Genomic DNA, 13,609 nt, shown 5'->3' with positions numbered 1-13,609 from the left:
TCAGCCCTTCATTTGTATATTCTGTGAAATTCTGAGATCCCATCCAGGGAGGTACAGCTTCGACCTGTGCAATTTGTATGTGTTGGTTATAATTTCAATGTTGGAATGGTTCCTTTGTTAGTAAGATAGTCTTGGAGAGTTTCTTGGAATGATAGTCTTTAACATCAATTTTAAATATCTTTTCAGAGCAGGATTTTTATATCCAACACATTTGGAGATAACATAACCTGCTTTCTTTCCACGTTGTTGTTTCTCCATCTTATTTTTTTTGCTTACTTAATCTGAGTAAAATAAAATAAAATCTGGCACTTATGTGACTGACTTAATATTTAGTGTTTATTTGGTAACACTTTCTTCTGTCCTTTGGTATTACACAAACCTTTCTTCTTGATCTTGCTGAGTATTTAGCTTGTAATTAAGTAACGTTATTCCAGTTAAGAAAAAAAAAAAAGGCGGATCTCTATAGTTTAAAAACCTTTAAATCTGAAAAAGCAGCAGTTTGACATTTATGTGAAAATCTACTCAGTAAGGTTATTATCTGTAGCATTGTGCTTTTTATTCGTACAATTGAACCTCTATTCAGCACTTAATAAAGTAATGTGTTGCAGGCAGTTCAGTTTGTGTCTGAGTGATTATGAAGTGTTTATGACAGCTTCTAAGCTGACACTCTCCGTAATGGTGTTACATTGACTTCTAAACACCTTTGCAGTCTGCCTCCAGGAGTGTGTGTCTCTTTGCAGTCTGAGTGGTTTCACATTAACATCTCCTTGGAGTAAGATCTTTGACTACAGAAGTGTTACTTGCAAATGGAAGATACCATTAGGGCTGCTTCAAAGGACTGAAATAATGTTTGGACTGCTGGGTGCTGAAGTAACGGCTGGGGTTTTGAAGTGCAGCGTCTAAATCTGTATTGCATAAGAAGCGGAAGGTGTCCATCCAAACGACTTTTCTTTGATGTTTGTTTTGAAATGGGGGTGGGAAGGTTAAAAGTGTTCTTAAAATATGCCTCGCTAAGTGGGGAGAAATCTGGGAGTATACGAAAGTATGACTAGAGGTTCCTATTTGATAATTGTGCAGTGTAGTTTCATGTTTTATTTGGAATTTGTTTTTCCCTTGCTCCCAGTTTCATGTTTCAAATACAATTGGAACTGGTTTCTGCCTGATGTGGTTTCCAAGTATCTGTTCTAGATGTTCCTGTTCAGGGAAATGCATGTTGGCTGGTTTTGTGGCAGATAATTTTTTTTTCATTGTATGCTGGAAGTTTCAGAAGTAGAAAAATCATCTTAATTTAACGGTTCGTATTACAATTAAAAAAACAATGATCAAGCTTGAGTTGAATAAAGTAGGAACTACCAAAAGGAACTTTTAATAACAAGCTGAGATGTATATTTAACAAAAAAATACTTAAAGGCTGTGGTATAATGACGCTGCCACAGACTGATGGGATGTGTCAGCCCATATGGTAGGTGACTTCTGTGTGGAGACCTCTGGAATGCAGAGGACTCATTGGACAAGGATGGCATCACACACTGCCATTTCTCCACTGCCAGACCTTAAATTTCTTTAAATGCTGCTGTCAATAATGCTATTATTTTTAAGTTGTTAAAACTGCAGTTGTACAGCAGATGGTGTGTGTATGTGGATGTGTAGATGGATGTATATGGTAAGTCAGACATGCCAGTTCGATTTTGTTTTCTCAACTGTTTATCAAAAGCCCTGTCTGCTGGGGTTTCAATGTGGCCTTCTTTGTAATTCCTTCTCCTTTGTAATTCTGTCCCCTTTTGGAGCTGGGAAAAGGACTAGTCACTTACCACATCGTAAGCTGCAATCCTTCCTCTGTCCAGACCTCCTCCTGGTAGAGGGAGGGTACCACTGTTAAGACTTGTATTAGCCACTTGGAAAAACATAGTAATGACCTGACCTGGTAACCCTGAAAAATGTCAAAGGACTTTACAAAACATTTATGCAAATAATTTTCTGAGGTTTTGGGTTTTTTACACTCAAGATGCTAGCAGTGTGTAAGAAATTTTCTGGTTTTACACTCTATACTCATTAAGTGACCGCAGAACTGTTGGAAGGTTTTTTTATTCATATCGTACCCTACACCAGTTGGGGAAAAATAATAAAAAAAAAAGGCATGTGCAACAGCCTTTGAAAAGGGTGTGGTGAGAGGTACCTGAAGAGTCCAAACGGCATTTCAGGTAGCTCTTCTTGGATGGAGTCAAAGCTAAAATGAAGACTTGTGAAGGGTGTTAAATACCCTTATTCTACCTGCTTCCAATATTGTCTGCAGCATTCTTGTCGTTGTGTAGAAATGATTAAAAACAATGCATAACTGTCCCCCAAATTAGAATTTTATAAGGGATCCTGCAGCCTGATCATGCTAAAGCTCCTCAAAATGTATGACAAAGTGAGAACGTTGAGGAAACTGTAACCAAAACCATTTCTAAGCTTTCATTGTTTTTTAAATTCAATTAGCATTGTCATAATTTTAAATGCTAGGTGCTATTTCATACTTAATTCAGTCACTAGAGTAGACATCTGTAACATTCTTTGACCTTCTAAATTCTTACAATCTCTGGATAATTACAGAGATTTGTTTTGAATGAAAAAGCAGACTGAGTTTCTAAACTGAAGTGATAAAATTTGTCCTTTTACTTACAGTCCTTCCTTGCTCTCTCAGTAGTAAGAGGACTGGTAGTAGTCTTTAATCCAATATCAAACAGTAGTTTGTGGTGGTATCTGTCAATTGCTTGTTGTCATATTATAACATCACATCATGATCTCTATATCATATTTAAAACATATCAGAATACTAAAAAAAACCAACAACCCCTCTTGATATCTTCCCTGTGCTCTCTGACAGTTTAATATACAAGCAGTTTCCTTTTATATAGTTGCACAGTAGTTTAAGCACTGAGTTTTGAACTTTATTTTGTTTCAGTTTGGTGTATGTTTGACTTTTTTCTTTTTTTTTTTTTTTCTTCCACCATGTGAAAACCATTTTCTATGGTTGGAAACTATTAGTTATCCTTAGTGTGAACAAAACTTCCTTTGTTCTGTTTTTTTATGGGTGCAAACTGGTATGCTCAAACAATAAAGCTCTGTCATCAAAAATTAACCAGTGCTCCAGATTTCTGGTCTGTCATATTTTAAGCCGTAGCTCAAGATGTCTAAGTGGAGGAGAGAGTTGTTCTTCCTCTTTCAATCTGTCATTATTGGAAGAGAGCGATGAAGACTTGACTGGGGGCCGGGTTTTGAATCGGCATGTTCTTTGCTTGCGGCCTTCCATGTAGGTCTGGGGCTTGTGGTTTGATACCAAGCGCTGGGAAAGCTGAAATGTTCTATCAGACCAGCTTGGAGCCGTCATCTTGGATTCACTCTTTCATAGAACGAGTACCTGAAGCTGCTTTTATAGCTTAATATTCAATTCTTGAAACCTGTTTGGAAATATTCTCGGCTTTTGGAATGGGAAAGAAAAACTTTTAAGAGCTTTGAAAGCTGCCACAGGGACTTGCTACTTAGCTGGATCAAATCCAAAATGGCAGCCACAGCCTACTTTCTTCACAGGTGCTTTTTGAAGAATTTAGAGCTCTGTTTTCAGTTCATGAAGTCTATTTATATTTTGTCTATGCTTATGAGACTGTAGCTCAAGGGACTGGTAATGGGATGTGGAGCCTTTTACTTATACTTGCCAGCCCACATCTCACCCAAACTGGCAGTGACAAAGTTGTTAGCCATTTAGCGATGGGGCTGGGCTTCTGTTAAATGTAGTTCCTTGTCCCACTTTAGTTCCTAGAGGAATAAGTGTCCTATTCACAGAAGAGATTGGCTGGCTGTGTTGGCTGTCTCAGGAGTGAGATAAGGCCTGAACTGGCGGGAAGATCAGACTATATAATCTCTCTACCCTGAAGATGGTGCTTTCAGTCAAAATTGATGCATATGACCTCAGCAATGGTAATAAAATTTTATGTTTTATATAGGTAAATGGAGGGCATTAGCATGATTCTGATTAACCACAGTTAACTCAGATTTTTACAAGGCTGCAAACAGCAGAAGCTTCTACTGGTGGTAGTGTTTAAAAAAGTTAATTATAAGTCAAAGAAAATCTTGAACTTTAAAGCCCTAATGCATTTTTCAATGCCAAGCAAGCCAGAAGAACAACCAAGCTCTTACTAATTCATGGCATACAACAAAGTCCAATGCCTTCTATGATTTCCTGTTTCTATAGAACAGTTAAGGACATACAACTGAAAAAAAAAAAATCCCTTGAGAAAACTGTCATTTTATGGAGCTGTGGTAGGTTAAGTATTAGTGTTTTAATTTGATCCATGTTGTAGTGTCATGTCCAGGTTTTTTGTAAACTTCTTTATGCCTTTTACTGAATTTGGCTTTTTCTTTACAAGTGAGATGCCAGTGGTTGGGTGGCATCTTGTATTTTCATTACAAAACCTACAGTGGGGTGTATGTCTTAAAATTTGCTCCTTCTTGGCTCCCAGGAGTCAGCAACTGCTAAGTACGTGAGCAGTACAGATGGCTGAAGTTATCTGAACATTTACTTGCTTTTTTTCTTAGTTCTACAAAGTTTCTCCTTTCCTGGGGAAAAAAAAAATCCTACACAGACTGAGAGGAAAGGACCTGTTGCACTACAGTATTAAACATTACAGTGGTCTCAAAACAGGAGCTAACTACCTATAATCTCGTCTTTGTTACTGTCAGATCCTGTGGCTTTGGTTAGTCCATTCAACCTTTCTTTCTGTAATTTCCCCACAGTATGAAATGATGAAATAGTAATCTTTCAAATAATCTTTTAAATAACTACTAAAAAGTAAAAGCATTATATGCATGAAAAGACCTGGGCTGGGATTTTCATGTTAGGTGCTGAAGTACAAATAAACTTCATTTGTATTTGTACATTTTAGGCTTTTCTTTGAAAATCTCAGCTTTAAACTCTACCAGGTCTTGGCATCACAGGCTAAATAAACATGCTCTCTGGAGTTCAGTATATTTAAGAGCAGAAACTGCGTTAAGAAGGTTTGGCCTTCTTAGTGTATCTTACTTTTGGGACTATAACTTTATTTGAAGTAGATTGGAGTTAGAGCTGATGTGCTGGCATAGTTAAAATGTAGGAGGAGGTGTCTGAATTGGGTTGGCTTATTTTATGTGAATCACTTCTTCCATACTTTTGTTCTGCTAGTTCTTTTCCCTCTTGTTTTCATTCATAGCCATTGATGTGCATACACATGTGAAAAGGTATTTTCATGATTTTGGGGAAAAAATCTTTAATTGCCAATAATAATAGTTCCAAAGCCTTATATTTTTCTTCTTCTCTGTTTCCTCCGTTCCCTTTTCATAGAGCTGGTGTGTTCCGATGGATAGAAAACGTGCTACTGTCTTCATCTTTTTTCATCTCTTTAAAGAAAGAGAGACAACAGAAATTTTTCTCACTTTCTTCTTAGCTGCGCTCTAGTTTTTTTCAGGTTGTGTCTTCTGGATGCAGATGTTATATATGTGCTTTTTTTTTTTCCCCCACACTGTCCTCCAAACTCGTGACCTGTTAAAAACAATTGGCAAACCTTTACTGAGTTGATTTCTGATCATCATTCTTTTGTCTTGAATAGAATCTGGTCAGCAAGCTCTTCAGAGCAGAGGCCTCTAGCTGTCCGTGAGGGAGAACTAAACCTGTTTTGCAAAAGCTGGAGTACAGCAATGTTGTATGTTGTTCAGATGATGCTGCTAGCTGGAAGAGGAGAATCTGCTATGATTGGAACATCTGCCTAATAAAATAAGAACAGGGTAGACTAAGGGATTCATTCTCATATTGATTACAGTTTTAAAACTGTTGTGTCCATCAGGAATAATTCTAATCGCATCATTAACAGTAATGTTGATTCATACCAATGTGGAACTGCTAGCTGTCTGCAAAACTAAAATGGCTAAGAATGTTATTTTCCCCAAATTTTTGTAGCTTGAATGTTATTCCAGGCGTAATATGGAAAAGCAGTAGTTCTCTACATTCTGTGTTTACTTGCTGAGTACAGAATGATGGGCTACCTCTGTAACAAATGGTGTTTTCAAAATAATCTTATGACAGACTTGTGCTTCAGTGGGTTAGGTTTCATTCTGGCCACATTATCTAAAGCAGTGATAATAAATAATGAGGCTCCGGGTTAAGATTGGAAGTAAGCTAAGAGTCTGAAGTGCTATACTTATGATTTGTTGGTCAAACAGTAGTAGTATTTTAACTTTTTGAACGTGTGATCTGAAGTGCAGAAAGAAATGAGAACAAGTATAAAATGACATTTCAAAAAGCTAACTTGGATTTATAGTTTATTGATTCATAAGAACCTTGTTCCAAATTGTGTTCACTTTTGATATTGTAAACTGCTCTTTTGGCAAAACTTTATGCCAACATGTTGGCTATGTTCTTAGTCTTATTACATCTGTTTTAAGTTGTTTGTTATTTGGAAATGAGCTTCATAATGTTTGCCATTTTCCTGAAGTTTGACATTCCGTATCGGATCCGTTACCAGGCAGTTATGAAAATGCATTCTGACTGACCATTTACAGGAAGTCTGGAAATTCTTCTTAACTGCTTCTGGTTTAATCTTGTCAAGATTGCCAAGTGACAAAGTTAATTAGTTTGACCCCCTTTTTTTAAACATAATTTTCACACCTTGAGACGATTGAATGTACCAATATGTCAAATTCTCTGATCTTTTACCACTGACAGTTGCCACTCTTGATCATTGGTTAGTTAGCATTTTTCTTGGAAACAAGCACTGTGTAGAATAAATGCTTGTGTTCCAGGTTCCTAGAGTTTTTGTTAATTTTAGTCAGCAGTCAACTTTCAAATCTTGTTTCTTTTAAAACATGTATAGTCATTATTAATATAGTGCTAGTATCTCATTCAGGCAGTCTAAGGCACCCATTGCTAGAGGCAGGCCATCTTTGTTGCTATAATTTGTGTTATTCAAGCCTTCTAAGATGTTCTAATTTAGAGAAATTGTGGGTAGTTGGTTAGAAAGGCAGTATCTTACCAACTTACTTTCTTACCTACCTTTCATACAATGTCTTTCTACCTATGTTCTTACCTACTAAATATATATATTTTTATAAGTGTATATATATTTTTTACATTGTATGTTCATATTCCATATGTTTTGCAGATCAGTGGTGAAGCTCAGGAACTCTTTTCTGTCCGTCATGGTCCAGTTCGAGCTGCACGGATTTTACCAGCTCCACAAATCAGTAAGTATATATTTATATGGCTCATAATTAAGCATAACTTTTTTTACAGATCTTTGTCCAAATCATTGCTACAACCTGATATGTAGATTTTTCCATTAATTTTAAACTGTTACCTTCATAATAGCTTTCTATAAGTATTATTTACTTGGTTTTGCTTTCTACTCTATGATCCAGTGCTTTCTCCAGTTTCATCTTCAGATTTTAGCTTTGGTGCTGCTTCCTTTGTAGTTCAGAGGATATCTAGGTATATCTGTGCTCAGAGATCAGTATGGAGTTGTTAACAATTCTATTTAGGAATATTTATTATCAATACTTTATTGCTATAAAATAATATTGAAATTATTTTTTATGGCAAGGCAGTGGCTCATAGTAGTAGATCTAGAAATTATCAACGTTTATTAAAAACTCCTGTTATAGTACATTGTGAAGTCTATTCATAATATGATGCCCTTCTAAACTCTTCAACTCTTTAGAAGGTTTTGGTTACCCATTCAGCAGGTGAAACTGAAACAATGCAAGTAAGATAATGCAAGAAGTAGTTGGTCTAAGTAATATAGTTTGTACAAAGAAAAAATGTCCTTTTTTGATTATTAAAATATTTTATTTATGAAGAAAATAGAAAGTATTTTCTAAACTGTGAAATTATCTAGTCTATTAGTGCATGCATTAAGTTTAGCAATTGCAGCTTTTTATAAGGTTTTTAAAAAAGGCTGCTTTTCCACTCCAGTAAAAGTAACAAGACAATGGAATTTGTCTTCTGGGGTGGTACTAGCTTCTAATTTGTTCCTCTTCTGCTTATTATAAGTAAAATTTATTCAAACAGTTTGACCTTTTTAGTGGCTGAACTTTTATCATGATCCCTTGAGTGCCAATAGGCACCTTCTCTCTTTTACGGCTTAAATACTGTTTTATCAGGTTCTAAGACAAGCTGCTTGGTTTGTTTAGCAGGATTGTTTCAGAAATTCTGAGTTAACCCCCGGAAGAGCTTGCTGCAAAATTTGAGCAACTATGCATAAACAAGCAAATCCCTTTGAAAAATGGCACTGTTCAATCTAAACACAAAATCTAATTGTAGACTTCTTAAAGGCCTCTGATTTGATGGTGTCCTGGCTCATTTTTGGTTTCAGTAACGTTTTGCTTATCTACTCTCCCTGTAACGTCAACTGGGCTAGCTATTCTGTACAGCTGCTGAATAGTATTTCTGGCTTAAATTGGTTGCCATGTTTTACTTCATGGATGAAAAGAATGTACTTCTAGTATGGCCAAGGTTTTTTGGGATTATGCTGGATTACAAATTTTAGTAGTATATTATGAATTAATTAGTGAACTCAAAAAATATAGCCTAAAATCTAATTGTTTAAATTATTACAAAAATAGTAAATTATAATAATTTTGAGTGTTTCAAAGAAAGTAAATGAAGAAAGTTAAAAGTTTAATGGACACATTGTATGTTGTTGCAGTGATTTCCTGAGCAAAGTAATAGAGAAGCATGTTGTGCCTTCTGTTTTTTGGGAACACTGCATAATTCCTGATGAGCTATGTTTTTTTGCTGTTATGTGTGTCATTAAGTAATGGATATCTATGCCCCTTCCTCTCTCAAAGGGGAAAAAAAAAGGAGAAAGAGTGTAAATGAAAATGAAGTAAATAAATTGAAGAACCTATAAGTTCTGTTTTTTCTGATAGCAAAATAGTGCTTTCTGATTTTTCAATCTAGTAAGTTACACTGCTTATGAACTCCTTTAAGCAGTTACTGTGTTTCTGTCTCTAAATTGCTTATATTTAGCATCTGACAATGATAGTTGCTACATTAGAAAACTATTCAAATTAGCTCATATTAAATTAAGCCAAACCTTTTAAAAACATGTTTTGGTCTCTTTTTACATGGCTCGGTTTAAATAAATCTTTGATTAAAAGTACATGAATGTATCATTGACCAGTATCTGGAATCAGATAAAAGTAAAGCTGTAATAAGAGGCCTTAGATAACTAACACATGAGCTTTAATGATTCTGAACAAAATAAAAGGAATTTGTAAAGGAGAAGCTGATTACCATCAGTAGGCTCAAACACTATTTTACTGTAAAGCTGTAAAAAGGGAATTATTGAAAATAGGACTCTCTTGGTGGATGGATTTGGCACGTTCCTAGAAGCAGATCTTAGTTTGTGATAAGAAGCTCATTCCCAGGTGTGAAAGGAAAGCTCATGGTTTTAACTTGGTGACTTTACAGTAGCAGAACTTAATAGTTTGTCAACTATTTTGTTAAAATGCTATAGTCCTTTGATGTTAGATCCTCTGCTGCATCATGTGCTTCATAGCATAGTAAAGTATTGTTTCAAAAGAGTTATTTCATACAGGCTTATTTCATGCAGGCTTATTGCAAAGGAGACCTCCTCAAATCTGATTTAGCAGGTTATAAGTGGTCCTAGTAGCAGGAACGTGGTGCAGTATCTGGACCTGGCCTTGCGTGCTGCCAACTCGGATCCGATGAGGTTTATTAGTTCAGGCTCTGTGCCATGCTTGAGCAGTTAAATGGCTCCTGGAACTGTTCTGACCTGGCAGCTATACCACAATGTTCGTGCAGGGTTTTGTCTGAGCTAACAAACCAGGCAAGACCTGAGCTGGCCCAGCACTGCCGCACTTTGATGTCTCTGTGTCCATGGCATGATTGGTCTGCAGCCTGGCTAAGATGTCCATAAAGAATTGAGAGATTTCTGTAAATAACACTGACAAATGTAGGCATTAACTTCTCTCAGTAGGCAGAGAATACCTACTGTTGCCATCAACAGTAGATGTGGCTTTGATTGTTTTCCAGAGCTTGCAATATAAATGGCCTTTTTGGAGACTGAAGGTTTACACTGTGACCAAATTTCAGGCTTAAGAAAGGAGTTAAAGTTGCATAGCTAATATTCAGAATATGAGAACATCTCTGGACACTGTCAGTCTTAGAAATAAGAATACTAAGTCCTGGCACTTTGCGTGCCACATGCTGCGTTATCTGCTGAGCCATCTGGTTGGCACAGCTTCTTAACTTGCCTAGCTCTTTGCTTTCAAATCTGTATGCTGTGATTGAGTTTAGTACTTACTTGTATGTATACAGGTGCCTGGTTTGCTGGGCTCTGGATTTTTCTGTGTCTTCAGATAAAACAAGCATGCAAAGATGTGTTTGAAGACAAATGGATGAGACTTTGTGATTATTAGAAGGCAGAACATATTACGTGGTAGATACAAAACAAAGCGGAACTCTGCCAGTTAAATTTAGCTACCATTTTCTGTGAAGAGGAAACTACCATTGGTAACATCATTGTAGTTAATGATAGTGAGAGAACCAAGCAAAAATCAGGGTATATTAACTCCTTCCTCCTCTGTTTTATATGATGCAAATTTGTGATGTCCTCACTACTACTCAAGTTACTCCATATTGGGTTTCCTCTCACACAATACCTAATGGTTCTATTTAGCCATGCTAACCTAATTCTTCATATTGTTTGTTCAACATGTTTTCTAATTTTTCACCACTTCCTCTAGATGATGCTTTCTTTATTTTTCTGAGGTAACTGACTGCATGAATACTTACTTGTAGAATTGAAATGATACTGAGGTTGACTTCTGTATATTATTAAGTATTCTGTCTTGGATATTCCTACATTTGTCTTGTGCTTTTTCTTTTTTAATTAGCATTTCCATGATATTTATAGAAACATTAAAATTTTACTTTTTATGTTTTCTGTAGTAGTTGTATGTTCTTTGACCTATGAAGTCACTAATAAAAGAGTTTCAGAACTCTAGTATTTTTAAAAATTCGTTGTGTTTTGACTTCATTTTGAGGCCTGTTGCGTATATACTTCTGAAATCAGTGCTAAGGAAATAAAACATTTACTTCAGAAAGCTTTGCTATTCTTTTCCTACAAAATCAGAAGACTGCTGCTTTCTGAAGTGAGTTAGTGCTACAGTCTCCCATTTTTCATTACTTATCCCAGGTCATTTTACAAAGCCCTGGCCAAATACCTGCTTTCTGCCTTGTGCTATCCCATTTATTAAGGCAGGCGTGCATAGTTTAAAAGTCAATCAAGAAACAAGGAAAAGCTGCAGGAATAGCATTGTGTGTGGTAATTCATGGTTAAAGGGTACATGATGACAGGCTTGTGTGTTGAAGTTTAGATCAGTCATTGTCTGTAAAACCTATTTCCATGTCTTAGCATTATGAAAATAAATTCCTCCAGTGAACTGAATTAATTTATTGCCATTTTCTAGATTATGCTGCTTGCAGAAAAGATGATATAATAGTCCCACATCTCTCAATGAATTTGACTGCTTAGTCAAATTGACTGATAAGGGAAAAAAAAAAAAGTAAGAAAGGAAATAAAAGAAAGAAATCAGAGGTACTATGTTTAAAACAACTATGAACCAAAGGAACCTTATGGATGAACGGTTGAAAACTAGAATTAACGTGAAAAGCTAAAATTAATCGGGACACAGAATAGTTTTGTATTTGAAACTCTAAAACTGTTGAAAGTTTAAATTTTGCAGCAGATTTATCTCTGTACTCTACTGCTTATATCTTTGATGTTGGTAAAATAAAATTAGAACCTCAAAAGCTGACTTGGCTTTCTGTGCAGGTATACTTAAAAGAACTATAATACTTAGGTTGCTTTCTAAAGGAAGGCAGATGTGAGTTTCGTATTCAACCACTTGGGTGGCTTAGTGGTTTTAAGTCCTTGAAAGCCAAAATAATTGCATAGTATGTATAACAGAGGACCTAGCCCTACAAGCTGAACAAGCAGTAGCAGTTGGTAGCTAGATTTGGATTGGTGTAAGTGGGTCATGCAGGTGTGCATTTAAGTTTTGGTGTTTTGTAACTGTTATGTGGGTTGTTATGGTATAATGAATGTTAATGTGCATGGATTATAGAAATTACAGAACAGAATTCTCAAGCGTAGCAAGTAAGCCTTTTATAGCTATTATAGGGAAGAATTTTGGAGCACGACATTTTAAAATACTAATTTCTTTGAAGCTGTGCAGGCTGACCTGTATGGCACCATTTCAATTCTGGCCATATCACATCAATGCTTTAGACAAGTACACCTTAAACTTTTACCATGTTAGACTGATAGGTCTTTTTAAGTTTTGGTTGTTTTTTTTTTAACAAGATTCAATAAAAATATTTCTTTCTGTCTTCGGTTAATGTGTGACTCTAGAAACATTGATCTCTATGTTTCAAGGTCATCTTTTCATTTTTTTCATACAGAAGCTACATAGTTATCAGAGAATAAAACTATGGTGCTGTGCAGAATAAAAAACAGCTTTCTGTAAACATGCACAGCTCTGTCTCTTTGACAGAACTGCCACGATAATGTTCTCCAGCCAGTGTTGCTTCTTGCAACGTTGCTGTTTTATCTCAGAAATGGGAGGGTGGAATGGGTTGAGGAGGCAGTAGGTATGGAAATCAACTGGAGTTGAAGGGGGTTCTGGGGTGATATCTTTTGGGGGATGTAAGAAACGGGTATGATGATGCAGGTACTGGAGAGGGACTTTGATACTTGAAATGTCTGGGTGATGCTGGGAGTTAAGGGAGATAGAATATGATGTTCATGGTCTAGAACATTAATTCTAAAGGAGCATCTGAAGTGGCAGGATGAGGACAGTAGTCGCAGCGCCATTGATCAGGCGTGATATTGAATAATGCAGTTAGAGCTTATTTGTGCAGAAAAAGGAGCATTTATAGCTACCCTGAAGCTGAGGAAGGAGTTCACACAGTATTCTTAAGTCTGATTCGAGCCTCTTCACTTCTGTTCCAGGTAGCACATACGCTTTTTTGCATTTGTGTTCAATAAGGAAGCAGACACAAAATGGTAGTGATTAAGAAACGTTAAGAAACATTCCTCCCCTGCCAAAAGCAGCAGCAAAACAGGGAGTGAAAACTGTACGTAGTGAATGCCATCCATGTGGCCTAATGCATTTCCAGGTACTGGTTGGCTACTACACTGACATGGGGCAGGACCACAAATGCAACACAATTTTCAAGTAACAGATAGAAATAAGAGGGGTTTAGCTGAACAGGATGTGCACTGCATTGTTAAATGGCTGTGGTGGAACTTGATCAGTGGAATTACATACCAGAAAAATAGACTCCATTGTGCATATATGCTATTGCTGAATAGATCAGAATATGACATTTATACAGTGCGTTTCTTACTCAAGGGAAACGGGGGTACTTTTCATAGTTTTGAGTAGCATTTGAGTTCCTGTGAAAATCACTGGTGTTTCATTTTTATTCTTCAAAAAGGTGTGCTGCTGCTGCTGCTGTTACTATTATTATTGGCATTATTGAGAGGCTTTAGTAGGCCCAAGAGGTATCTGT

The 13,609-nt window shown here is 36.3% G+C and overlaps 1 protein-coding gene across 12 annotated transcripts in view; it reads left to right on the top strand.

Annotated features, from left to right (window-relative positions):
* Positions 1-13,609, top strand: part of BCAS3 (BCAS3 microtubule associated cell migration factor) — a 375,729-nt gene that overhangs the window by 12,013 nt on the left and 350,107 nt on the right. For all 12 annotated transcript variants that reach the window (XM_030028653.2, XM_030028652.2, XM_030028661.2 and 9 more), the window contains exon 6: positions 7,170-7,251. In XM_030028653.2, coding sequence (XP_029884513.1) covers positions 7,170-7,251 — 82 coding nt within the window. The remainder of the gene's footprint in view (positions 1-7,169; positions 7,252-13,609) is intronic.

Source organism: Aquila chrysaetos, chromosome 10, assembly GCF_900496995.4.
Source record: "Aquila chrysaetos chrysaetos chromosome 10, bAquChr1.4, whole genome shotgun sequence".
In the NCBI taxonomy this organism is placed as follows: Eukaryota; Metazoa; Chordata; class Aves; order Accipitriformes; family Accipitridae; genus Aquila; species Aquila chrysaetos.
Note: the sequence above shows the minus strand (reverse complement) of the source record. Positions and strands in the feature narration are given on the sequence as shown.